This window comes from Callospermophilus lateralis, chromosome 7 (genome assembly GCF_048772815.1).
Source record: "Callospermophilus lateralis isolate mCalLat2 chromosome 7, mCalLat2.hap1, whole genome shotgun sequence".
Taxonomy (NCBI): Eukaryota; Metazoa; Chordata; class Mammalia; order Rodentia; family Sciuridae; genus Callospermophilus; species Callospermophilus lateralis.
Window position 1 is genome coordinate 81,102,972 of NC_135311.1, and position 25,038 is coordinate 81,128,009.

At 34.1% G+C, this 25,038-nt stretch overlaps 1 protein-coding gene across 11 annotated transcripts in view; it reads left to right on the plus strand.

Moving 5' to 3' along the window:
* Positions 1–24,473, plus strand: part of Usp33 (ubiquitin specific peptidase 33) — a 52,212-nt gene extending 27,739 nt beyond the window's left edge. For 10 of the 11 annotated variants that reach the window (XM_076863693.2, XM_077109917.1, XM_076863696.2 and 7 more), the window contains 14 exons: positions 1,430–1,570; positions 3,063–3,175; positions 4,237–4,409; positions 4,507–4,601; positions 5,178–5,211; positions 7,843–7,888; positions 8,437–8,617; positions 9,205–9,331; positions 9,979–10,148; positions 11,241–11,322; positions 12,272–12,380; positions 19,953–20,055; positions 22,619–22,687; positions 23,290–24,473. In XM_076863693.2, the coding sequence (XP_076719808.1) occupies positions 1,430–1,570; positions 3,063–3,175; positions 4,237–4,409; positions 4,507–4,601; positions 5,178–5,211; positions 7,843–7,888; positions 8,437–8,617; positions 9,205–9,331; positions 9,979–10,148; positions 11,241–11,322; positions 12,272–12,380; positions 19,953–20,055; positions 22,619–22,687; positions 23,290–23,447 (1,601 nt within the window). In that variant the 3' untranslated portion in view covers positions 23,448–24,473. The remainder of the gene's footprint in view (positions 1–1,429; positions 1,571–3,062; positions 3,176–4,236; positions 4,410–4,506; positions 4,602–5,177; positions 5,212–7,842; positions 7,889–8,436; positions 8,618–9,204; positions 9,332–9,978; positions 10,149–11,240; positions 11,323–12,271; positions 12,381–19,952; positions 20,056–22,618; positions 22,688–23,289) is intronic. The other variant, XM_076863701.2, reaches the window with a different exon arrangement.
* Positions 24,474–25,038: the final 565 nt, after the last annotated feature.

A 25,038-nucleotide genomic window follows, 5' to 3' on the forward strand; every position in this document is an offset into this window, starting at 1 on the left:
TTTATCTGTCCATTTACAGGAAAATCTTGCCAACTCCTAACCTAGATCACATTAATTGATTTTCCTATAGAAAGTCCTAGAGTGAATCTTTTACCCCCAATATTATACAGTCTGATGAATCATGATTGACATATTGAGAAATGCCTATATGAAAAATTAATTTATACTGTCTGGAAAAATCCCTGTGGGCATTCCATCTCAGGGTCTCTTATCAACAATTCCTTTTTTAATTTTCATTCAAGTATTCATTGAGCATAGTTCCTTACTTTGGAATATGCATTAGGAACTAGGAATCCAACAACAAACTATCAAATAGTGGTCATGGAACTGGTGTTTTCTTGATATCTTTTGTAGAACCAAATTACAAAATCACTTTCCTGAGGCCAGTGTGGTGGTACACATTTGTAATTGCAGCCACTGTAAAGGCTGAGGTAGGAGGATCGCAAATTTGAGACCAGCCTGGGCCATTTAGTAAGATCTTGTCTAAAAATGAAAGGTAAAAAGGACTGGGGATGTAGCTCAGAAGTAAAGTGTCCCTAGGTTGAATCCCTAGTATCAGAGAAAAAGATCTTTTCCTAATAAAAAGGTGTTTTTCCTTTTATCACAGTAAGGACAGACATGATGATTATTTTATGCCTGGATTTCTTATCTGATTTTGATTAGTATTTTATTCCTGGGGGAGCGGGAAATCTCTTTTTCTCCTACTTTAAAAAACCTTTCATTTGGGTATGGTGGTACTTGCTGCATCCCTAGCTCTCTGTATTTTTTTATTTTGAGATAGCATCCTGCCAATTTGTTGAGGTTGGCCTCAAACTTGGAATTCTCCTTAAGTCTCTTGAGTTACTGGGATTTACAGGCATGTACCACTGTGCCCAGTCTATGGTTTTTTTTTTCTTTTTTTTGATTACTAAATTTGGACAAATAAGATCTTCTTTGGCTTTATTTTCACTGCTCACTTCCTGAAATGCTTACAAAACAGTAATGTATTATAAACATTAATTAGATTCCTAGGTAAAAAAGCACTGTTATTTTCTCAACAAGCATTTTGTTTTTCAAATAATTGACTTGACATTTGTTAAAGTGAATTTTATTCAAAACATCAATCTAAGAAACCTTTAAATGTAATTAATGTGGACTAGACACAGTGGCACATGCCTGTAATCCCAGTGACTAGGAAGGCTGAGGCAGAATTACAAATTTGAGGCCAGCCTCAGCAATTTAGGTTCTAGGCAACTTAGTAAGACCCTGTCTCAAAATAAAATTAGAAGGGCTGAGGAGGTAGCTCAGTGTTAAAGCATTCTTGAGTCCAACTCCTGTACCAAAAAATAAAATAAAAATTAAATATATAATATGCATATGTATAAAATCAGCATTGGACATGTGCAATAATTTTACTATTTAAGGTAAAATATAAATTTTAAATTTACAGAATATGTCACTGATGTCCATTTGAATGACCTGTCTACACCACAGAGCCTTCCGTCAAATGAAGGTGTTAATCCACGTTTATCAGCAAGCCCTCCTAAATCAGGGAATTTGTGGTCAGGATTGGCATCCACACACAAAAAAGGTAAAAAGTTTCCCTTATTCAAATTCCATTGCTTTGGGTTTTAATTTAGAATGCTGATTTTAATAATTTAAAGTTTTAATTAAGAAATATTATTTGACCTAATATTGACAGATATCTACACAACCATGATTAAATCTTTGTGTGTTTGGAATACTCTTTTTAAAATTAACAGTCGAATTGTGTGTGTGTGTGTGTGTGTGTGTGTGTGTGTATGTATGTATAGAGTATGATGAGTTTTAGCACATGCACAGATACATGTTTTCAAAAACAGACTACAGAACAATTCTAATACCCCAAAGAATATCCTCATATTACTCCTTTGTAATCATCCTACATCCTTCTCTTTTCCTATTGTTTTCCTTTTCCCTGGAACATCCTAGAAATGAAATCATTCAGTATGTACGCTTTCAAACAGTATTCATTCACTTAGCATGATATATTTGAGAAATCAGTTGCATTATTGCATGTCCAGGTTCGTTCCTTTTTATTATTGAGTTATATTTCATTGTAAGACTATACACTGTTTATTCAGTAACCCCTTGAGGGACTTTTGAATCGTTTTCAGTTTGGGCCAATTATGAATAATGCTTCTGTAAACATTTGTGTATAGGATTTTGTCTGGATATGCTTTTGTTTGTCTAGGATAAATATCTAGAACTTGAATTTTATTTTTATTTTATGCTTAACATTGTGCAAAACTGCTAAACTGTTTCTCAGAGTGCCTTATCATTCTGCATTCCCACTTACTATGTCTTGAGAATTCCTGTATTAAAAACTGTGAAACTTTAGAAATGGTAGAAGCAACCGTAGGAGAAAGTCTTTATGATCTTGGCTTAGGCAGAATTCTTGAAGACATCAAAAACACAATCCATAAAAAATAAAAAATTCTTGGCAAAGGACATTGTTAGGAGAAAGAAAAGGTAATATTAGGAGGAGATATTTGCAAATTATATAGCTGATAAAGGACTTGTATCCAGAAATATATAAAGGGTTCTCAGCTTAATAATTGAACCCTTTCTTCATATAAAGCTTTACTTGGTAACAAAAACAAGTAAAAGCAGAATTATTCTGAAATAAAAATGGAGAGACTGAAGCCTCCTATTTCATCTTTAGCTTTTGTTTCTCTACTTCTAACCTCTTCCTTTTCTTTTGACCTTCATAACAGATTTAAATTTCCCAGTGATGAGGCTAAACTCTTCATTTTGCAGTGAAAAAACATGACTTGAATATTGTGCTAATTCAGAATTTTTTCATTTTTCCATATGTACATTTGTGGTGGCCAAGTATAAAATACTTTTTTTTTTTTTTTTTTTTTAAACAAAATGAGCTTAAATCTTGTCTGATTGGTTTAACTGTTTAATGCTTTGGAAGGGTATTTTGAAAATTTCTCTATAGTAGTTTTTACTGTGAAACCTTCTGGAGAAGAATGTTAAAGAAACTACTTTGAATTTTTTGTTTTTTTAAATGTTCTACACTTGTTTTTCAATCCTAGCTCAGTCTGCATCTCCAAAGAGAAAAAAACAGCATAAGAAATACAGAAGTGTTATTTCAGACATATTTGATGGAACAATCATTAGTTCAGTGCAGTGTCTGACTTGTGATAGGGTGAGTATGAGGGAATGAGAATACACAGAAAATTGAAAATTTCTGTCAAATGCTCGTTTTTAAAAACCTGAAAAAATGGTATGAAATATTTGGTTCCTTCTTATTGCTACTGTTGATCATGCATACATTTCTCATTTTGCATCAATATAAATTGATTCTATGAATAGAATTTACTTTTTGGAGCTAACAGAAGTAGCTTTTTCTAAAGAATGGGTCTTGACCTATCATTGGACAGGCACGAACATTACTAAGTTCTTCATCTATTTGGGTTACACATAAAGATGAGAAGTTGTTCAGCAACAGGAATTGGTAACACATGTATATTCTGCCAAAGCTGATGAAATTAGCATGCTGGGAAGCTTGCTATTCATAGGCACAAGGCAGTGACGGTATATCTTAACATTTGATTTTACTTCTGGCTTGTAAATATTTTCCCATGTTAAGATTAATGCTCAGATAATATAATGTCAATTCAGAGACAGTAACCAGGGTGTAAATTAGAATCACATCATTTCTTATAATTTTTGCCAATGATGAGATCACCTGAAACAATGCATTTTTCATAATGCATTCCCATTGTTAAGTGGTGCATGATTTTGCTTAAAATTGGATGCCAGGTTTTGTATCTTCCTATTTAAAAAAACAAAACAAACAGAATTTAAAGATTATTATCAGCCTGTAGTCCCAGCTAGTTGAGAGGCAGAAGTGGAAAGATCACTTGAGCTCAGGAGTTTGAGATCAGCCTTGAGAGCAACATAGTGAGACCTTGGACTTCAAACGATTGTGGCTGGATTTGGGGTACATCTTGGTACTGCAATATCCATGACTGTAATGGGGTTGCCAATGGCCACTATCCAAGGTTTTCATGAAAATTAAATTTGGAACAGCACTTGGTACAGAATAAGTGTTTTTTTGCTGTTACTGCTATAAAAGTAATATGGATTTTTGTTTGATTTTGCTTATTATAACTTGCTTTGATCTTTGGAGTCTGAAATCTAACTTTATAAATGCTTGTGCTGGATTATTTTTATTCCATTTTTTAAAACACAAAACAATTTTAGGTATCTGTAACCCTCGAGACCTTTCAAGATCTGTCCTTGCCAATTCCTGGCAAGGAAGACCTTGCTAAGCTACATTCAACGAGTCATCCAACTTCTATAGTCAAAGCAGGATCATGTGGTGAAGCCTATGCTCCACAAGGCTGGATAGCTTTTTTCATGGAATATGTGAAGAGGTATGTATGTATTTTCCTCGTTAAAACTGATGTTGAAACTGCTGTTTCTGCTGTACTGGCAGAACACTTCCTTTTTTTTCTGTCAATGATGTTTCAGGTTTGTTGTCTCATGTGTCCCTAGCTGGTTTTGGGGTCCAGTAGTAACCTTGCAAGATTGTCTTGCTGCCTTCTTTGCCAGAGATGAATTAAAAGGTAAGAAGTATAATTATATCTATGGGTAGTTTTAGAGCAGCTTAAATAATACTTGCCCATACTGGCATAATGGCCAGTATCTACCATGGCAGTATAAATATAATAAGAAAAATCATATTCTGAAGGAATTTATACAAATTCCTATAGTACTAGATAATATGTCTTAAAGGTGTTCTGATATTTAAAAAAAGAAAAACTCAACCAAAATAACTGAAAATTTGTGTATCTTGAATTGTCTATGAACTGCTCCATATCGTTTAAGTTCCTTCACTATTTTTGTGTGTTCAGTCTTGAAAGACTATTAAGACAGAATGTCACTAAATTTCATTCAGTGAATAAATGAAAAGGATGTTATTTGAAGTAGGTCTTCAAGATTAAAAATAGAGGGAGTTTGAAGGATGTTTTAGGTAAGGTAAACCTTATGAGCCAACTCAGGTGCAGAGACTAAAAGAGTGAGTAAAATCCTGTTTTATTGTGCTATGAGATCAGCAGCTGGCAAAATCAAAGAATTGCAGAACCAAAAGAAAGTAATTTACTGTAATTAGAGAGGAATGACTAGATCTGTTCTGTTTGCAGGTGACAATATGTACAGTTGTGAAAAATGCAAAAAGTAAGTGAGATTGATAATACTTTTAATTTTATAGTTTGTATTTCTTTTAGTTATTTGATTTGGGACTAGATAGTTATACTTGACAGTATATTCAGAAAAGTATCAGCCAGAAAGCTTAGGTCTAGTAATAACAGATTAGTTGTTTTGTAAAAATTAAGGTAAAAATTTAAGAAGTTGAATAAACTCATATAAGATATTAAAAGTATTTTAAGACATGAAATAAGTATGTGAATTTGCATTAAATATTTTCTAAAATAAGTGAATATGCTCTTCTGGGTTACCAGTTTAATAGTAAATGAAATGTACCTAGTTTCACATCTCCATAAAATTTAGAAAGGTTGTACCAATTTTGATGTTATAATGCAGTAGAGAACACTTAGGCCTGATTTTATTTATATCTACTACTAGCTGTCTTATCAATTTGTTTTTCTTTCTTTTTTTCTTTTTCTTTCTTTTTTTTTTAAGTGCTGGGCATTTAACCCAGGAGCATTCTATCTCTGAGCTAAAATCCCAACCCTTTTTGTTTTATATTTATACAGGATCTCACTAGGGCAACTTAGTTATCCTCAGCTCCTGAGTAGTTGGGATTATTAGCTACTGAGCCTAGTCCAGCTGCCTTTTCTACCCTGTTATAAATTCAGACTTTTAACACCTCTTGGTAATAAGTCAGAACAAAGTGATTAGAGACTTGATAAAGGCATATTTTTTGTGGGGAGTGGGATGGGATATAGGGGATAGAACCCAGGCCCTTACTTATACTAGGCAAGTGCTCTACCACTTCGCTACAATGCTAACCTTTTAAAATTTTATTTTGAGACAGTTTTCTCTATGTTGGCAGGGCTAGTCTAGAACTTGAGATCCTCCTACTACTAATCAAGATATTAAAGCCTCCCAAGTAGCTGGAATTACAGGCTTACTAGGCAAGCACCCTACCCTCAGCAACACCCTCAGCCCAAGGCAATTATTTTTTAGGTAGAGGTAACATTTTTTAAAAAATATTTTTATTTTTTAATTGTTGTTGGACACAACACCTTTATTTCACTTATTTATTTTTATGTGGTGCTGAGGATCAAACTTAGGGTCTCGCATGTGCGAGGCGAGCGCTCTACTACTGAGTCACAACCCAACCCACTTTTTTTTTTTTTTCTGATTCTGTTAAAAAAAAAAAAAGGACTTCTCAATAAAATCTAGTATTTTAATTATATAGACTTTTGGCTTTTGGCAGTAATCCAAAGAAACCTTGATCTGCAGCTGTTGGTCTTTTTCATGAGAAATGAATGGTGCACTGTTTGATTAATAAAGATGAAAAAGATGCCTTGTACTTTTGGAAAGATTTTATCAGTTTGTCCTTGAAGCCCTAGCTGACAGCTGAAGAGGATCCTTCTTTGCAAAGCAAAACAGGCTAGGAAAAAAATTAATGAAAAGAGGAACATTCCTTGCATTTACCCTCAAATCTCAAAGAGAGATCTCTCAAGTGTATATTAATATTGATTATTAATAATAACCATCTTTTATCTCAAGATTTTCCTACATTTATGAATAAAGGTTTTGAGTCTGGGCATGGTAACACCTGTAATTGCAGCAATTTGGGAGGCTGAGGCAGGAGGATTGCAAATTCAAGGCCAGCCAGCTTTGGTAACTTAGTGAGATCCTTCCAAAGTTAAAAATAGGAAGGAAGATATGGCTCAGTAGTTGAGTGCCCTGGGGTTCACTCCCCAGGACCCCCATCCCCCCCCAAAAAAAAAAACAATAAAAATTTTGAGCCAGATGTAGTAATCTAAACTGTAGTCCCAGTTACTTGTGAGGCTAAGGAGGAAGAGGATGATTACTTGAGACCAGGGATTTGAGGTCAGCCTGCACAACATGGCAAGACTGTCTCCAAAAAAAAAAAAAGTGGTGGCGTACGCTTGTAATCCCAGTGGCTAGGGAGGCTGAGGCAGGAGGATTGCTAATTCAAAGCCAGCCTCAGCAAAAACGAGGCACTAAGCAACTCAGTGAAACCTTGTCTCTAAATAAAGTACAAAGTAGGGCTGGGGATGTGGCTCAGTGGCCAATTACCCCTGAGTTCAATCCTTGGTACCCAAAAGAAAAAAAAAAAGAGGCAGAAGAAAGGTTTAATATATTGACTGGAATTACAAATTTTATAAATTTGGGATTTTGTTTTATGCAGTTTTACTTGCTATATGCTTGTCATAAAAGGTTAGCCAGGCCATAGACAGCAGCACATTTGTTTAAAAAAAAAAAAATTTTTTTTAAATCCAAGGATTACAAAACTCCCTGTAGTTTTGTTATGGATGTCTCGGTTTAGATTATTTTTCATAATAAGGCACTTCAACATTTTGATTTTGATTATTTGGGTCTGTAGTGTGTAAATATGTAAGAGAATTCAATAGTGAGCCTTTTCAATCTGATAACATTTAATCTCTGCAATTTCTAAAACATTTTTGTTGTATATTTAAATATACTAAATTTTTTTGGCAAGCCTTTTTTTTGTGTGTGTGTGTGAAAGTGGTGATTGAACCCTTGGCCTCATACATGCTAGACAGGCATTATATCACTGAACTACATTTCCAGCCCTAAATATACTAAATTGTTTGTAGATATCATTGAATTTTTTTTTTTCCGTCATAGGTTGAGAAATGGAGTAAAGTTTTGTAAAGTACAAAAGTTTCCTGAGGTATGGACTTTAACTCATTTTATTTTATGTGGTAAAACATTAATGAAACACAACATAGTAATAAATTCTCATAGCATATTTGAAGATTGAAGTGATTCTGTTGACCGGTTGCTGTGCATACCTTATTTGGATTATTTATTTCCAAAATATTGGGTTGAATATCCTAAGTGCCCTCAACAGTATACTATGATGGACATAGTATAATTAGACATTGTAGGAACTTGACGAGTATAAAGTGAAAAATTAGAAAAACAAATAACAGTGAACTTTGTAAGAATCATGTTTCTACATTTCAGGTTATGACTTTATAATGTGGTTGATATTTAACCTTGACACATAGTTCAGTATGAATATTTAATAATATTATAGCTTAATAAAAAATTTTTAGCTAAATGAAACTTAACTTTATTTACAATTTTATTTCAATCAAACACCACAATTATTTGCTTGTAGAATAAAAATCTTAATGTCCTAAGTTTTATCATTTTGGAATGCTTTTTAGTCTTTTGTAATGGCAAATAAGGGTTTTTTATTTTATTCTCTTTCAGATTTTATGTATCCATCTGAAAAGATTCCGACACGAACTGATGTTTTCCACCAAAATCAGCACCCATGTTTCATTTCCACTAGAAGGCCTGGATCTTCAGCCATTTCTTGCTAAGGATAGTCCAACTCAGATTGTGACATATGATCTTCTGTCAGTCATTTGTCATCATGGGACTGCAAGTAGTAAGTATATAGGTTTGACGTTTGTTTTTAGATTTAAAAAACTGTGTCTGAATACAGTTGAATTAATTGCTTAAATAAGTTGTGCTTGGAAAGGAAAAAAAAAAAACTAAAAGTAGATTTTACTGCTGGTTATTAAAAACATGTCAGACTCCCAGTGTAAAAAAATGATAAATGTATAAGGAAATGGAAATGTTTATTACCCCAATTTGATTGTTGCTCATTGTATATATATACTTATTGAATCATCACTCTCTGCTCCATAAATATGTACAATTATTATGTGGTAGTCAAAAATATCAGTTTTAGGAAATGGAATATTTTTTACTAAGGTGTTTGGAATATTTGAAATTATATAAGATAAGTAGTAAGGACTTTAGCTTGATAATTTTTACACTGGGTTTTTAAAGATTAATTTTATGTGTTTTTGTTTTCTCAAGCAGTGGTGATGAGGATACATATTAAAAAATAAGATCACAGTTCTTGCCATATATTTTAGCTGCTATGCTAGACACTGGAGATAGAAAAAGTTTATCCTCCATTTTGTGTTAATTGTATTACCATAGTGATTTCTTTTCCCTTAAATACAGGTGGACACTATATAGCCTACTGCCGAAACAATTTAAATAACCTGTGGTATGAATTTGATGATCAGAGTGTTACTGAAGTTTCAGAATCTACGGTACAAAATGCAGAAGCTTATGTTCTTTTCTATAGGTAATGGAAGTCATTATCTCATATATAAACTAGTTTACAAATAATGAGAGAACATTTATTTCACTCTTTGGAGTTATTAGTGACTTCTAAGATTTTCAGTTGGATTGCTCAGTAAAGATAAGAAATTGCTCTATTCTCGTTAGAGTAAAATAAAGTAAAAAGTTTTCTACAGAATGAGGCTTTGTTTAGAGAATGTTAACATAAATAAGAAGGACAAAGGATGTATTTTGTCTTAGAAAGATTGGTTTTAATAAAAAAAAGTCAGGATTAAATATCAACTTTCCTGCTAAAACAGCTGATTAAGGAGGTATTAGTATAAAATTCTTCAGTATTTTATGAGAGAAAATGCTAGCTACTGTAACAGGGATACTAATTAGGTATTTAGCTTGATCTTATTAACAAATATGTGAATGCTTACCATGTGTCAGTATTGTGGACAGGAGTAGTTAATATATAACATCTCCTTTAGAGGTGTAAAATGTATTTGAGAGGTGATGCAAACTATGTTTCTCTTGGAATTACCAAGGCTTGAGAGATCCACAGAATTAGTATGTTTGGGAGTCTAATAAGGAAGAGGAAAAAAATCAATCTAATAGTCTAATGTAGTAAAATACATATTGGACTTAATGAATTATTGTCTTTAAAAGGAAGAGCAGTGAAGAGGCACAAAAAGAGAGGCGAAGGATATCAAATTTGTTGAACATAATGGAACCTAGCCTCCTTCAGTTTTATATTTCTCGACAGTGGCTGAATAAATTTAAGACCTTTGCTGAACCTGGCCCTATTTCAAATAATGACTTTCTCTGTATTCACGGAGGTAAGAAATCCTGTCCGCAAAGTGGTAGAAGTGGTAGAAGTTTGTTGTTAAATAATTTGCAAATTAGGAATAAGCCAAGAATTTTCCTCTTCTATTTATTTCTTATTTCTCTATCTGCATTCTACCTTAATGTATTTATTCCATTAGGTTTTCAAAATTTGGCCTTGTCTCTCTAATTATGGGCCTGTTAAACATTTTATTTATTGAGTACCTGTTTAAAACCCTGTGCTAGAGCCTGAGAGTTATTTCTGTACTAGTGATTTCAGCTGCCACCTGTACCTGTAGTTCTTATCCCTTTTATCTAAATGAATAGCTGGCTCTTTTCCTAAGTATGGAAATTTATTTGGGGTTTAACAAGAAAGCTTCATATGTGTTAAACATAACTTATATCCTTGTAATTAGCTAAATTAATGTTTATTCCTAGAATAAATAGGACCTTTGGTGTTTTGATTAACCTTTGATTGAAGTCTCAGTATTCTTGCTAATTATATTTATAGTGAAACCACAAGGAATGGGAATATCTTATATTGGATATAGAAACTTAAACCCCACAAAATATTTGTGGGCCTCAGTAGTAGAGCACATGCTCCATAGCACAAGGCCCTGAGTTCAATCCCCAGCATTGACTTAAAAAAATAAAAATAACCAAGAACTCCTTATGAATTTCAAGGTATACATTCTTCTTTAGAAAGGATAATAACTAAAAATACACACACACATACACACACACACACACACACACACACACATATATTTTTTTTTGGTACTGGGGATTGAACTCAGGGGCACTCGACCACTGAGCCACATCCCCATCCCTATTTTGTATTTTATTTAGAGACAGGGTCTCACTGTTTTTTAGCCCCTCACTTTTGCTGAGGCTGGCTTTGAACTCTCTGTCTCCCTTCCTCAGCCTCCTGAGCCGCTGGGATTATAGAAATGTGCCACCATGCCTGGCTGAAAATACTTTTAAAAACTTTTTGGGAGGGGATGCTTGAGAATAATGATTGACCAGTCAGTCAGCAGTCATTAAAAATGAGTTTAACCTTTGAAAGGAATTAAAGAATGAAGCTGACCTGTCAAAAATATTTTTAGGTGTTCCTCCACGAAAAGCTAGTTATATTGAAGACTTGGTTTTGATGCTGCCTCAGAACATTTGGGATAACTTGTATAGCAGGTTTGTTTTTATTTTTCTTTCACATTTTTAAATTGTTGTGTATAGTTGTAGATAATAATGGAATTTGTTGTTACATGTTCATACATGTACACAACACAACAATGTAATGTGGCCATTATCACTCCCCAGCACTTCTTGGCTCCTTCTCTACCTTCCACACTTTGCAGGTTTGTTTTTAAAAGCAGACAATGTATTATTGTGAAAACTACTTAAAAGTAGCTAAAGGGGGATTGGATTATTTCCCAGATGCTTCTTTTGCTTTATGTTGCATACCTCTTTTTCATTCATTTATTTATTTTGAAGTGTGAATAGGCAAACTTTGTAGCTAGTGTGGCTCTAGTCTAGATGATTTATTCTGATTTTCATATTCTAAATATCTGTTTGTGAAGATATACTTATCATACCGAAGTACTTTATTTAAAAGATATTGCCTATACTCACCACTAAAATTTTACTTATGTGTGCACTCCCAAAATTGAATATTCTACTCTGAAATTTTAAAGTTTTAAATCTTAAAAAATATTTTGTACTGTAATGTTCTTACCAATTATGTTTTCTTTAAATATTAAATCCATGCCAGGAATCCTTTCTACTTGAGAGAATAGGGGAAACCTTCATCTGATTAAAACTTGACTGTGACTGTTTATTTTATATGTTAATTTTTGAAAACCCTTTTTTGGTTGTTGCTGCTAACATTTGGTAGAACAAGGGAAAATTGAACTATGGATAAGGCAGCATAGGCAATACATTGGTAAAGTTTTTATTCTAATAAACATAATATCAGGAACTTGTAATTTAAAAACATTTTTTATATTACTTTGAGAATTTTCCTGTGAGGATTTATTCTTAACTGGGTATTTAGCTATTGACTAAAAAACTAGAAACTGTGTGGTAAAACATCAGCTTTGAGATTGCTATAATTTTAATTCTTAAATTCTTCATGCTTTAGGTATGGAGGAGGACCAGCTGTCAACCATCTGTACATTTGTCATACTTGCCAAATTGAGGCAGAGAAAATTGAAAAAAGAAGAAAAACTGAACTGGAAATATTTATTCGGGTAAAAAAAGTAATGCTTTTCAAATTGTAAATGATGTAGGATAAAGATGAAGATCTGACAATTAACAAAATGGTTGAATGAAAGTGTTGTAATAGATTTCAAATGTTCTGGGTACCTAATAGTGATGACTTAAGGCCTTCACTGGAATTTTAGTGAGTTAAGTTTTCCTTTGTGGGCTTTTGTTTTTATGGATTGGGCAATACATTTTGTTTTAGGTATTTGTAACTATAAGATATCTCCTAATTAAAATGGAAAATTCCTCATTAGTATTGTCTATAGAATACCCAGCTGGCATTCTCAACTTCCATTCTTCTATGAAATATAATGCTGTTTTGTCTTTTGGGAACTCTGTATTTACAAATATACTGTTTCCTCATAGTATATTACAAAGCATTCCTTGATTGTAAACAGCAGAAAATTGAGTCACAGAATGAAAAAACTGAACAAAGCCAGTTGTCGTGGTACATTCCTGTAACCTCAGCTACTCAGGGAGCTGAGGCAGGGGAATTGAAAGTTTAAGGCCAGCCTTGCAACTTAGCAAGATCTTGTCTCAAATTAAAAAGGGCTGAGGATGTAGCTTAATGGTAGATTGGTTGCCTAGCATGTGAAAAGCTGAGTTCAATTTCCAGCACTGTGCAAAGAAACAAAGTTTTTTAAAAAAAATACTGAATTGACAGTTTTTGTAGACAAGGACCAGTGAATTCCAGATGTCTAGGTAGCAAGAGATCTTTTTAAAGTATTGCTGTAACACAGCTCCAACTATTTTAATACAATCCAAAGTTTAGTTTACCTGAGAGGCATGTTTATTGATAATCCTACTGGGACAATATTGGAAGAGATAATATGCCAAAGAAAATGAATTGCTTTTTTTACTGTTAGAAACAATTTTATGAAAATGATTTGCATCTCTTAATATGGGCTATTGCTTTAGCTATTGCAGGAGAAAACGTATGTAAAGTAGCTTCACTGCCTCCAGACCAGTTTCTTCTGATTTCGAGTGGCAACAGAGAACTGCTAGCAATAATAGCTTCTGTAAAATAGAGTAACAGAAGCAAAGTCGTACAATGAAACTGCTTAAGGCTAAACTGTTTATTTCACTTCTCACAACTTTCCTGAAATCATTTTATTCCTATGCAATCCTACTTCCTAAAGAATGAATACATAATAAATTGATTCTAAAAAGCTACTGAGATAATTTAAAATAACATCTAGCATTAGAGGGAATGGGAACTACGGAAAGCTCTTAATATCAGTCCAAGTGATGAAACCAATTTTTAGTCTCAGGACTAAAATTAAATATTAACATTATTCTCACTTCTCTAGAAATGATTCTTGCTTTTGCAAAAAACTAAGCTGCTCCTTTTCTGTCTTCCTTTTGTTTGAGTTCATCTAGCATATTCTGAAACCTGTTCTTGGGAGACAGGTTTTCCACATTCGTGATGAGATAGATCCTCTTGTCGTTTTGCCCCTGTCCTAGGTCTCTTAGAGTTTGCCTTTCATGTTATCATCTGTTTGTTTATTTATTTTTACCATCACATTTTTTTTTATTGGTGCATTACAGTTGTACATAATGACTGGATTTGTTCTTATGTATTCGTACATGCACACATATAGCAATATAATTTGGCCCATATCACTCCCTGGTATCAATCTGTTTCTGAATGGATTTTTTAATAAAGTAGGAGAGAAGATATTGAGCAGACTAAAGTTAAATGTCCTGTGTATTCTGTGTACCATGTGTGTAAAAACACACCTGCTTCTCTCTTTTTTTTTTAATTTTAATATTTTTTATTTTTTAGTTTTTGGCGGACACAACATCTTTGTTTGTATGTGGTGCTGAGGATCGAACCCGGGCCGCACGCATGCCAGGCGAGCGCGCTACCGCTTGAGCCACGTCCCCAGCCCCTCTCTTTTTGTTTTGTTTAAATCATTTTATTATTGTTCTTATTTAGTTATTATGAGGTGATGGGAATTGAACTCAGGGCCTCTTGCATGCTAGGAAAGTGCTTTACAACTGAGCTATCTTCCCAGCCCACCTGCTTTTCTCTCTCTTTTAAAAAAAAAATCTTTATTTATTTACTTTATGTGGTGCTGAGAATTGAACCCAGTGCCTCACAAGTGCTCAGCAAGCGCTCTACCACTGAGCCACAATCCCAGCCCTCACCTTCTTCTCTTTTGATTCAGGGTTTGAGTGGGTGAGGGGGCTTGCCTAAAGTAAAGAAATACTTACTTAGAGAAGATATTGGAGGTGTGGATTTCTTAATTTTACTCAGGACTCATTTGCTTCTTGAATCTATGAAAACAAGTATTAGTTGAATATTTATTTATTTATTTATTGAGTAATCCCAGGAGCTTGGGAGGTTGAGGCAGGAGGATTTCAAGTTCAAAACCAGTCTCAGCAAAAGTGAGGTGCTAAGCAACTCAATGAGACCCTGTCTCTAAACATAAAGTACAAAATAGGGCTGGGGATGTGGCTCAGTGATTGAATGCTCCCGAGTTCAATACCTGGTTAACTCCTCCACCAAAAAAAAAAAAAAAAAAAAAGAGAGAGAGAGAGTATAGAATAAATGGAAATGATGCTCCTTAATAGATAATACACTACAGTTTGATCCTTTGTCAACTCAGCTTCCATATGCCCTTCCATATCCATATAAATAGTAACAACAGTATCATCCTTCTACTTGACATGATAAACCTAGCCCATATACTAGTACATGTTGTATTGACTCTTTCCCTAATTTGTGAGATGGCAAGTTCCATCAGTTACTATATCCATTTCTAGCTGTTGTCATTTATCTTTTAGTTCAGCCAATGCAGTTAAAAATATATATATTTTTTTATAATCTAAGGAATACTAAGGGTTTGGAATGTAACTCAGTGATAGAGCACTTGCCTAGCACGCACAAGGCCCTGTGTTCAACCCCCAGCACCAAAAAAGAAAACAACAACAAAAAAAACTTATAGTAACCACCACAGTTACATCTTATAATATTAATCGGATGAAAGAAAGGAAAAAATTATTTCAAATTTTCATGTTTATAAATATGTACAAGGAAGAAATATGTGACTTCAACTAATCATTATCCATTTCATGTACCCTATGTTCTCATCCAGCACTTCAGTTGGTTGTGGATGTTTTCCTGGGAAAGCAACCCAGACCTTCCTTACTAAAGTGTATGAATCCTTAGTAGTCATGTATCTGTTAGATTTCTCTAGCTAGTCTATTAATTTTTAAGCTATGGGTATAGAAGTACTAATAATGCCTATAGTGGGTTGAATGGTGGTTCTCAAAAATATACTTCCATGCTTCAAGCTCTATGAATTGATCTTATTGATGAATATGACCTTATTTGAAAAACAAAGAGTCTTTGCACAGATAAGGATTTCAGGGTAAAATTATTCTGAATTAATCTGTGTGGACCCTAAATTTAGTAAGTGTCCCTATCAAGAGACAGACAGCAGAAAGATACATGAAGAAAGAGGTGAAAGCCGTGTGAAGACAGTGGCATAGATTGGAGCAATGCAGCTACAAGGCAGAATCTTGAGGAGGTGGGGAGTGAAATGTCCTGTAGAGCTTCACAGCGAGCCCAGTTTTTGATTTTGGATTTCTGGTCCCCAGAACTGGGAGTGAATAAGAAAAGGCACCACATATTGGTCTCTTTACGGAGCATATACTACATCATGTAGGATAGTACCAAGCTCACAAAATGTTATCACAAAGTTAAAAAAAAAAAAAAAAAGTATTTGATAGGCCATCAGATTTTGGGTGATAACACGTGGTAAGGTAATTAATCTTAGAATATGAGATGTTTTTTCTTTTGTACATAATGACTTAATTCCATGATCAGAAGCAATGTGGATGTTAGTCAATGAATGAGATGTTCAGTAAATTCAAGATTGGTGGTACTGAGAGAAACATTGTGTGGTAAGAGAGTAGACCCAAAGCCTAAATCACATGTCACCAGAGCACTATATCCAAATTATATGAAGAACTCATACAAGTGAGTAAGTAGGCAAATATTTCAATTTAAAAATAGATGCAAGATTTGATATATACATTACTACTAAGAAATTATGACTAATAAGCATGTGCATAGTATATAGTAGGGAATTCTCAAGTGACTATTAATGATGAGAATGCAAAGTACAGCAGGCTACATGATAAGCAGTTTGGTAGTTTCTTAGATTCAGCATTTAGCATGTGACCCAACAATCTACTCCTAGGTTTTCACTCCAGAAATGTCAGTTTACATTCACATAGAACCTGTAAAATGAAAGTAATACATTAGTATTACTTATCAGTTGCCCCAAATTGTAAACAATTGAAATATCCATCAGGTGGCATATGCATGAACAAAATGTGTTATATTCATACATTGGAAGACTATTCAGCAATAAAAAAATAATGGATTACTGATGCATGTGACAACATGAATGAATTTCAGAAACATTATATCAAGTAAAAGATAGGGGCTGGGGTTGTGGCTCAGTGGTAGAGTGTTCGCCTAGCATGTGTGAGGCCCTGGGTTCGATCGTCAGCACCATATAAAGATAAATAAAGGTTAAAAAAAAAAAGTAAAAGACATAAAAATGACTAATACCTAATTTTATTTATAAGGAATTTCTGAAGAGGGGGAAAAATACAAAGGTAAATTATTAGATCAGTGGTTTCTAGAGCTAAGAGCAGTAGAGTGATGGTAAACTGATGTAGTGTTTTGGAGATATTGGAAACTGGATTTTGGTGAAGATTGCACAATTAAATTTACTGAAAAAATCACTGAACTTCCCAGTAACATTGGGTTGATTATATCAATAAATCCATTTTAATTTTTGTTGTTGGCTTTTATTTCCCCCGACCCCTAAGGATCAAACCCAGGGCCATTCTACCATTGAGCTGTCCCTAACTCTTTTTAAAAATTGAGACAGGAGCTTGCTGAGTTGCCCGGGCTGGTCTCAAACTTAAGATCCTTCTACCTCAGCTTCCCAAGTTACTAGGATTATGGGTGTGTGCCACTGCACTTAGCAATAAACCTATTTTTAAAAATATTTTATTTTTTAGTTGTAGTTGTACACAACACCTTTTATTTTATTTATTTTATTTTTTAATGTGGTGCTGAGGATCAAACCCAGGGCCTCGCACGTGCTAGGCAAGTGCTCTACTGCTGAGCCACGATCCTAGCCAATAAAGCTATTTTTTAAAATGAAAATATATACCTCAGTGGTAGAGCAATGAGGCCTTGGGTTTGATCCCCAGCACTGTGCCCTCCCCTACAAAAGGAAAATCTGTGATTACTCCATAACACTAGGTTTTTGTTTGTTTGTTTTTTAAATATACCCCCTTTTTAACAAACCAAGTGTGTTCGTATAAAAATAGTACTGGCATACAGTGATCCTCCTGTCTCAACCTACTGAGTCATTGGGATTATATGTGCCCTACTAGTGCCGTAGTTTTGAGAAATTTCCCAAAATTGGATGGGGGAAAAAGCATGTTATTAAGTTAATGGAGTTATTGTGCTTAGTTAAATTTTAAAAAGCCCCCTCCTAGATGTATAAGGAAGAAACTTACTAATCTTTATCAAAGAAACATCTTTATCAATGATAAAGTCCTGAAAGAAGTGTCCAAATCTGGTAATGGTGTATTTAATAAATGCTATAATTAATTCAGCATCTTTGAGAAATCTCATCTTTCTTTATGCAATCTGTAAATCACAGAAAGTACTAACTCTAATTCCATGCCTTGAGATAAATATGCCTTAATTTCTGTAGAAAAGATAGCCACAGCATTTTTTTCTCACACACACACACACACACACACACACACACACACAGGCATGCACGCGCGCACATACACACACACGTCTATTTTAGATACTTGGGATTGAACCCAGGAATGATTTACCCCTGAAATACATTCTCGACCCTTTTTATTTTTTATTTTGAGACAGGGTCTTACTAAGTTACTGAGGCTTGTCTCAAACTTAAGATCCTTGCAGTCCTTCTGCTTCAGCCTCGCAAATAGCTGGGCCATCACTACCAGCTCACAGCATCTTTTATTCCCTTTCATTGTTCATTGTTAAGCAGATATTTTTGTCTCAGAAAGATTCTTTCCCTCAAAGAACCTACATTTAATAAATAAATAAATGTTTTATATTAAAAATCATATATTATGGAAAAAGGAATAGGGTAAGAGATCAGGATTATCGTATGAGGGGATGAAACAAGTTGCAGTTTTAAAGAGAATAATCAAGATAGGACTCAATGAGAGGTGACATTTAAACAAAAAATTAAAGGACGAGAGAGACACAGTCATTTCAATACCTGCTGAAAGAAGGGATAGCCAGTGCAAAATCCTTCAGAGATGGGAATGTTATTTGATTGGTTTCTAGGAAAACAAAGAGATTAATGTGATTACATGTAGATATGGAGAAAGAAAAAATTAGAATGTAAAGTCAGATCATGGGAGGTACTTCTGGGCTATTATAAGGATCTTTGGGGATAGTTGCAGGGTTTCTGTTTAATTAAGGGGATGACATAATCTGAACTTGTCTTTGTCCAGTTAGTACATACCATGGGCTTTTAGTTACCCATCATGAAATACTACTGTAATTAGATAAATTCCCAAATACTCTTCATTTTGCTGAGGCTCTGCTACCTGTACTGCTCTTTCTATACCAATTTTTCTGTCAGTTGGGTTTTTTTTAGTTGTCAGCAGTGGAGGGCCAGACTGATTAATTTAAGCAGAAACATAATTTATTAAAAAAAAAACTGAATAATCAGACATTCAAAAGTTTGAAAATCAAAGTAGCCCTGGGTATGTAAGCTAACCAAAATTGATGTCAAAGTGACTCCATTCTAGCCATTAGGTTATTCTCTTGAAGAATTCCATTTCTAATAGAATTGTGCCTATTGTGGGTCACATACCCATTCCTTAGGCCTTAGGGCTAGTGGAGGAAGTGAAACATGTTTAGGGATAATCCCTCTACTTTTGAGAATTTACATATACATACCACATATATATTGCCTGTGAAAGAACATGTACAAGAATATTCTTTTTTATATGTATGCAATTTAATTATTTTTTATATGGTGCTAAGGATTGAACCAGTGCCTCACATGTGCTAGGCAAGTTCTCTACCCCTGAGCCACAACCCCAGTCCTACAAGAGTATTCTTTACCACAGTGTGTTGGTAATAGCAGATTGTCCACCAGTATCTTAATTGAACAAAAGCAAAGTTTAGATGTTGTTCAAGTTTACACGTCAGAGTTTTAAGAAATATGTGTTATTGTTGTGTAGTTACAGTTCGAAGACTTTACTTTGATCATCTTCCACTTATACAGACTTCTATACCCATTTTGTTAAATTTTGAGACACAAACTAGAATTGTTTATTAATAATTTCTACCACATATCATAATATTAAGATACTTAGCATCAGTGTACATTTATTGTGGTACCATACTCTATATGTGTATGAGAAATTGGCCTTATCAGATACTGAAGTGGAATGATTTTACTGTTTTGTGACTTTGCAAGTTGTGGATTAAAGATGACTGATTTTTTTCCTTTCTGTAGCTTAACAGAGCATTCCAAGAGGAAGACTCTCCAGCGACATTTTATTGCATAAGTATGCATTGGTTTAGAGAATGGGAGAGTTTTGTGAAGGGTAAAGATGGAGGTGAGTGGTTAACTGAATTTTTTGGTAACTGTTTATTCATTTAACAAGTATCTTGAGTATCTGAGAAATACTTATTGCAAAAGAAAAAAAGACCCCTGACCTCAGAGAACTTACATTCTAATTTATTTTCTTTGGTTTCTGTTTGTTTGTTTGTTTGGTACTGGGGATTGAAGCCATGGCCTCTTTACCACTCAGCTATGCCCCCAGCCCTTTTTATTTTGAGACAGGCCATCTAAGTTACTGAAGTTGGCCTTGAACTTGTGATACTCCTTCCTCAGCCACCTGAGTTGCTGGGATCACAGATGTGCACCACCATGCCTGGCTATATTCTTGTTTTGATTGGGGGTGGAGAGGTGGGATTTATAAGCCTGTTTTATTGGCTTAGAGATTATCTCAGTGGTAGAATGCTTCCCTAGGAAGCATGAGATCCTGGGTTCTATCTCCAGCATTACAGTAAACAAATGGGTAAACATTTTATGAATTATAGCATATTCACAGCAAGAATAAAAGAACTGAACAAAGGCTGGGGATGTGGCTCAAGTGGTAGCGCGCTTGCCTGGCACGCGTGCGGCCCGGGTTCGATCCTCAGCACCGCATACAAACAAAGATATTGTGTCCGCCGATAACTAAAAAAATAAAATATTAAAATTCTCTCTCTCTCTCTCTCTCTCTCTCCCCCCTCTGTATCTTAAAAAAAAAAAAAAAAAAGAACTGAACAAAATGAGTCAATTAGTCTGATTTTTTTTTTTTTTTGGAGTACCAGGGATTGAACCCAGAGTGTTCTACCAATGAGCTATATCCCCACTCCTTTTTATTTTTGAGATAGTGTCTCACTGAATTGCCTAGGCTAGCCTTGAACTTCAGATCCTCCTGCCTCAGACTGCCAAGTCTCTAATTATAGGTGTCTGCCACTGTGCTTAGCAGTATTATTATTATTAGTTGTCGATGGACCTTTATTTTATTTATTTATATGTAATGCTAAGAATTGAACCCATTGCCTCACACATGCTAGGCAAGTGCTCCACCAATGAGCTACAACCCCAGCCTACCAGTCTGTGATCTTATTATTGAAGAATTTAATAAATTATAGCAGTAAAAGATTGATTATGGTTATTCAATACAGTGGAATACTTTGTATGCCTTTAAAATAATTTTATGTTATAATAGTTAATAATTTCAGAGCTGGGATTGTGGCTCAGCGGTAGAGCACTCGCTTAGCACAGGTGGGACCTGGGTTCGATCCTTTGCACCACATAAAAAAATAAAGGCATTGTGTTGTGTCCATCTACACCTAAAAAATAAATATTTAAAAAAAATAACAATGATTTCATAATTAGATGTTCTTGATATATGTAAAAAGCTTGCAACTCAATATGCATAGTTTGAATCCTGTTTTTTTTTAAGCTAAAATTATATTATGTAAAAGCAGAAAGACCTTATAGATATTAAAGCAGTTTGCCTATCTGGGTGTGGTGGTGGATGTCTGTAATCCCAGTGATTTAGGAGACTGTGGCAGAGAAGAGTTTGTCAGCCTAAGCAGCTTAGTGAGACCCTATCTCAAAAAAATAAAGGGGCTGGAGATATAGCTCAGTGGAAGAGCACCACTGGATTCAATACCTAGTACCACCAAAGGGGGAAAAATTGCCTATTCTTCTGTAATACAATTAAAATAATTATTTTCTTCTGTTCTGATATTGTGCCTATTTCAAAGCTGCTCCTTTTTTTGTGTGTATGTGTGTGTGTGGGTTATCAGGGATTGAACCCAGGGTGCTTTACCACTGAACTACATCCTTTTTTATTTTGAGACAGTCTTGCTAAGTTGCTAAGGCCTATGTTAAATTGTTGGGTTAAACTTTGAATCCTCCTGCATCAATCTCCCAAGTCACTGAGATAACAGGCATGTACCACTGTGTCTAGCTAAGACATTTTTTCTTAAATTAAGAGAGGATATATTTTTAAAATTTTATAATTCGTATTTTAAAATTTGCTTCAATGACTATCTGAAACAAATTGAGAATTGTTTAAAATTTCTTTTTAAATTAAAATGGAATTAATTGAACATGATGGTACAGTCTTTAATCCAGTTACTCAAGAGACTTAGGTAGGAGGATTGCAAGTTCAAGGCTAGCCTAGGCAATTGAGTGAGATGCTGTTTCAAAATAAAATTTAAAAAGCTGCTGATAGAGCTCAGTAGTAGAAGACCAGTGGTTTCAGTCTCTGAACTAGGGGAGGAAGTTACAAAGGAATTGTTCTTTGATAAGATTAAAGATAACATTTTGATCTGCAGTCCCTAAATGGAGAATTAAGAAATAATTCTACTAGACTTTGGGAAGGTTAATGAACCTCTCTTACCTTCTTTCCTAGAGCTATTTTGGGAAAAATAAAACCCAAAAAGGAAGAAACTCAGAAAGAATCTTTACCTTAGGTAGAAACTGTAATAATTTGTAAACAGTTAGATTATTTGGTTATAGCTCTCAATCATTTCATGCACAGAATTATGTAATTATTTGTTAAATTTGTTTGACGTATGCATTTTGATAAATCTTTTTTCCTTTGAACTTAGATCCTCCAGGTCCTATTGACAATACTAAAATTGCAGTCACTAAATGTGGTAATGTGATGCTCAGGCAAGGTAAGTTTTATTAATACTAAAACCTTTACTTAGCCAGGTATGGCAGTGCATGCCTGTAATTCCAGATACTGAGGAGACTGTAATAGAAGGATTACATTTGAAGACAATCTATGTAACTTAGTGAGAGTGTGTCAAAATAAGATAACAGTGGCTAGGGATATAGCTCAATAATATTTTGCCATGGGTTCAACCCCCAGTACTACAAGAATAGAAGAGAAAAAAAGAATGTCATTCATGCTAGAACTAAGACAAAATAGTTGGAAAGCAGTCAGTGTTTATTTGTTTATTTTAATCTGAAAAAAAGATTGTAAAGCTATTGACAGGAGCTGGGAAAAAGCATATCTAACAGACATCCATTGCAAGTTATGAAATTATTTCAGGCACAATTATGTTATCAGTTATTTATAATCAATTTTTTTTACAATATAATCAAATTATTATTATCAAATTGTACAATACAAGTTGGTAGTCTGAAGACTGATGTTTCAGAAGTTCTCATTTATTTCTAGATGACTTGTGCTGGTGGGTACATTATAAAAGCATGTCCAATATGAATATATATGTTTGTAAACATTATTTGCTCTATATACCCATAATTTTAGGAGCAGATTCTGGTCAAATTTCTGAAGAAACATGGAATTTTCTGCAGTCTATATATGGTGGAGGACCTGAAGTTATCCTACGACCTCCAGTTGTTCATGTTGATCCTGACATACTACAAGCAGAAGAAAAAATTGAAGTAGAAACACGATCTTTGTAATCTGGAGGATATAGGGAGTTCTAATGAGAAATCATTTTCACTTCCCTTGACACATACATTCAAAAACATTCCTTAAAGCATGTTTTTTCTTGATTTTTTTCATCTTTTATCCCATTTATTCTGTCTTACTGGGCATTATGGAAAAATGTTAAAATGTGTAATATACTACAGGTTGGTGTATTTATTGCTAAATAACTTACATATAAGTCTTTCAGTGTAATATTTTTGAAACAGAAGGGACAGTTGTGATTGATTGGTAATCAGTAGGCTGTCTTTGATCTTTTTACTACACGCAGATCCTGTATATCCTTTGTAGTGTTGTAAATATTTTTTGCTTTGAAAACTTTTTCATTACTCTGTGTTAGTATAACTGACCAATCTTTTCAGTTCTCCAAAATCCTAATTTAATTGTATAGTTTTGACATGGCTTGATATAACAAAGAGCCTATTAAATTAAGAGTAGTAGTCAGAAAGTTGTTAATTTTCCAAAGCTCAGGAAACATTAGGGTGTCACTTCTTTTGCACTGTACCATATAAACTAGCATATTAAAACGTGCAAAATGTCTTTTGAATGTATCAAAGATATATTTAGTTTGAGTGGAACTTGTCAGCCGACATCAGTAACTTATTGCTGCTTATATTGTAAAATGTTAAACTTCAATTCCTACAACCCTGGATAGTGTTCATTAATGAGAGTAAGTAAAAATCCTTAGAGTTAGTTTTAGGCCTCCTTTCATTTTGCAAGCATGAAGTGTGGAATGTGTCAATGAGATTGTTGATAAAGCTGAAGCCACTTACAAAATGATTTTTTTAATGAAATGCATAAAGTCTTTTTGAATAATGTAGTATGCACCACTATTTGCTTGATTATGTAATGTGAAAAGTTTAACTATACTCCGAAAGCATACTGGATAACATTGAGGATGTTGGATAACATTCTTGATGTCTTTGTTTCAGTTTGGGGCAGCTGCCACCATTTAAAGTGATATTGTTAAAAATTAGTTCAATAAAAATGACTTATAATTATATAGTTGAATATTGAATTTATTTGATAGATATTAAAGTTGAAGGGTATAGAATTTGTTAATATTAATGCCTTCTTAGTACTTCTTTTCAGAAATATGGACATCATTCAGGAAAGTTTTGTTTTTTTTTTAATATCTTTATATTTATGTGGTTCTGAGGATGGAATCCAGTGCCTCATGCATACCAAGCAATTGCTCTACTACTGAGCCACAACCCCAATCCCATCAGTAAAGTTTTATTGTTTAATGAGTTTATTAATCAGCTGTTTAAGATCCATTTGAATTTTTTTGGTACCTGGGATTGAACCCAGGGTACATAACCATTGAGCCATATTCCCAGCTCCTTTCTGAAATATTTTATTTAGAGATAGGGTCTTACTGTGTTGCTTAAAGCTTTGCTGAGTTGCTGAGGCTCGCTTTAAATCGATCCTCCTATCTCAGCCTTCAGATTATTATAATTCTCAGCTAGGATTATAGGCATGGGCCATTCCGCTGGCTTGAAAATTTTTAAAAAAGGTTTTAGTTTTCTTCTTCCTCATAATCATACTGTGATTCTCCTGAAGGGT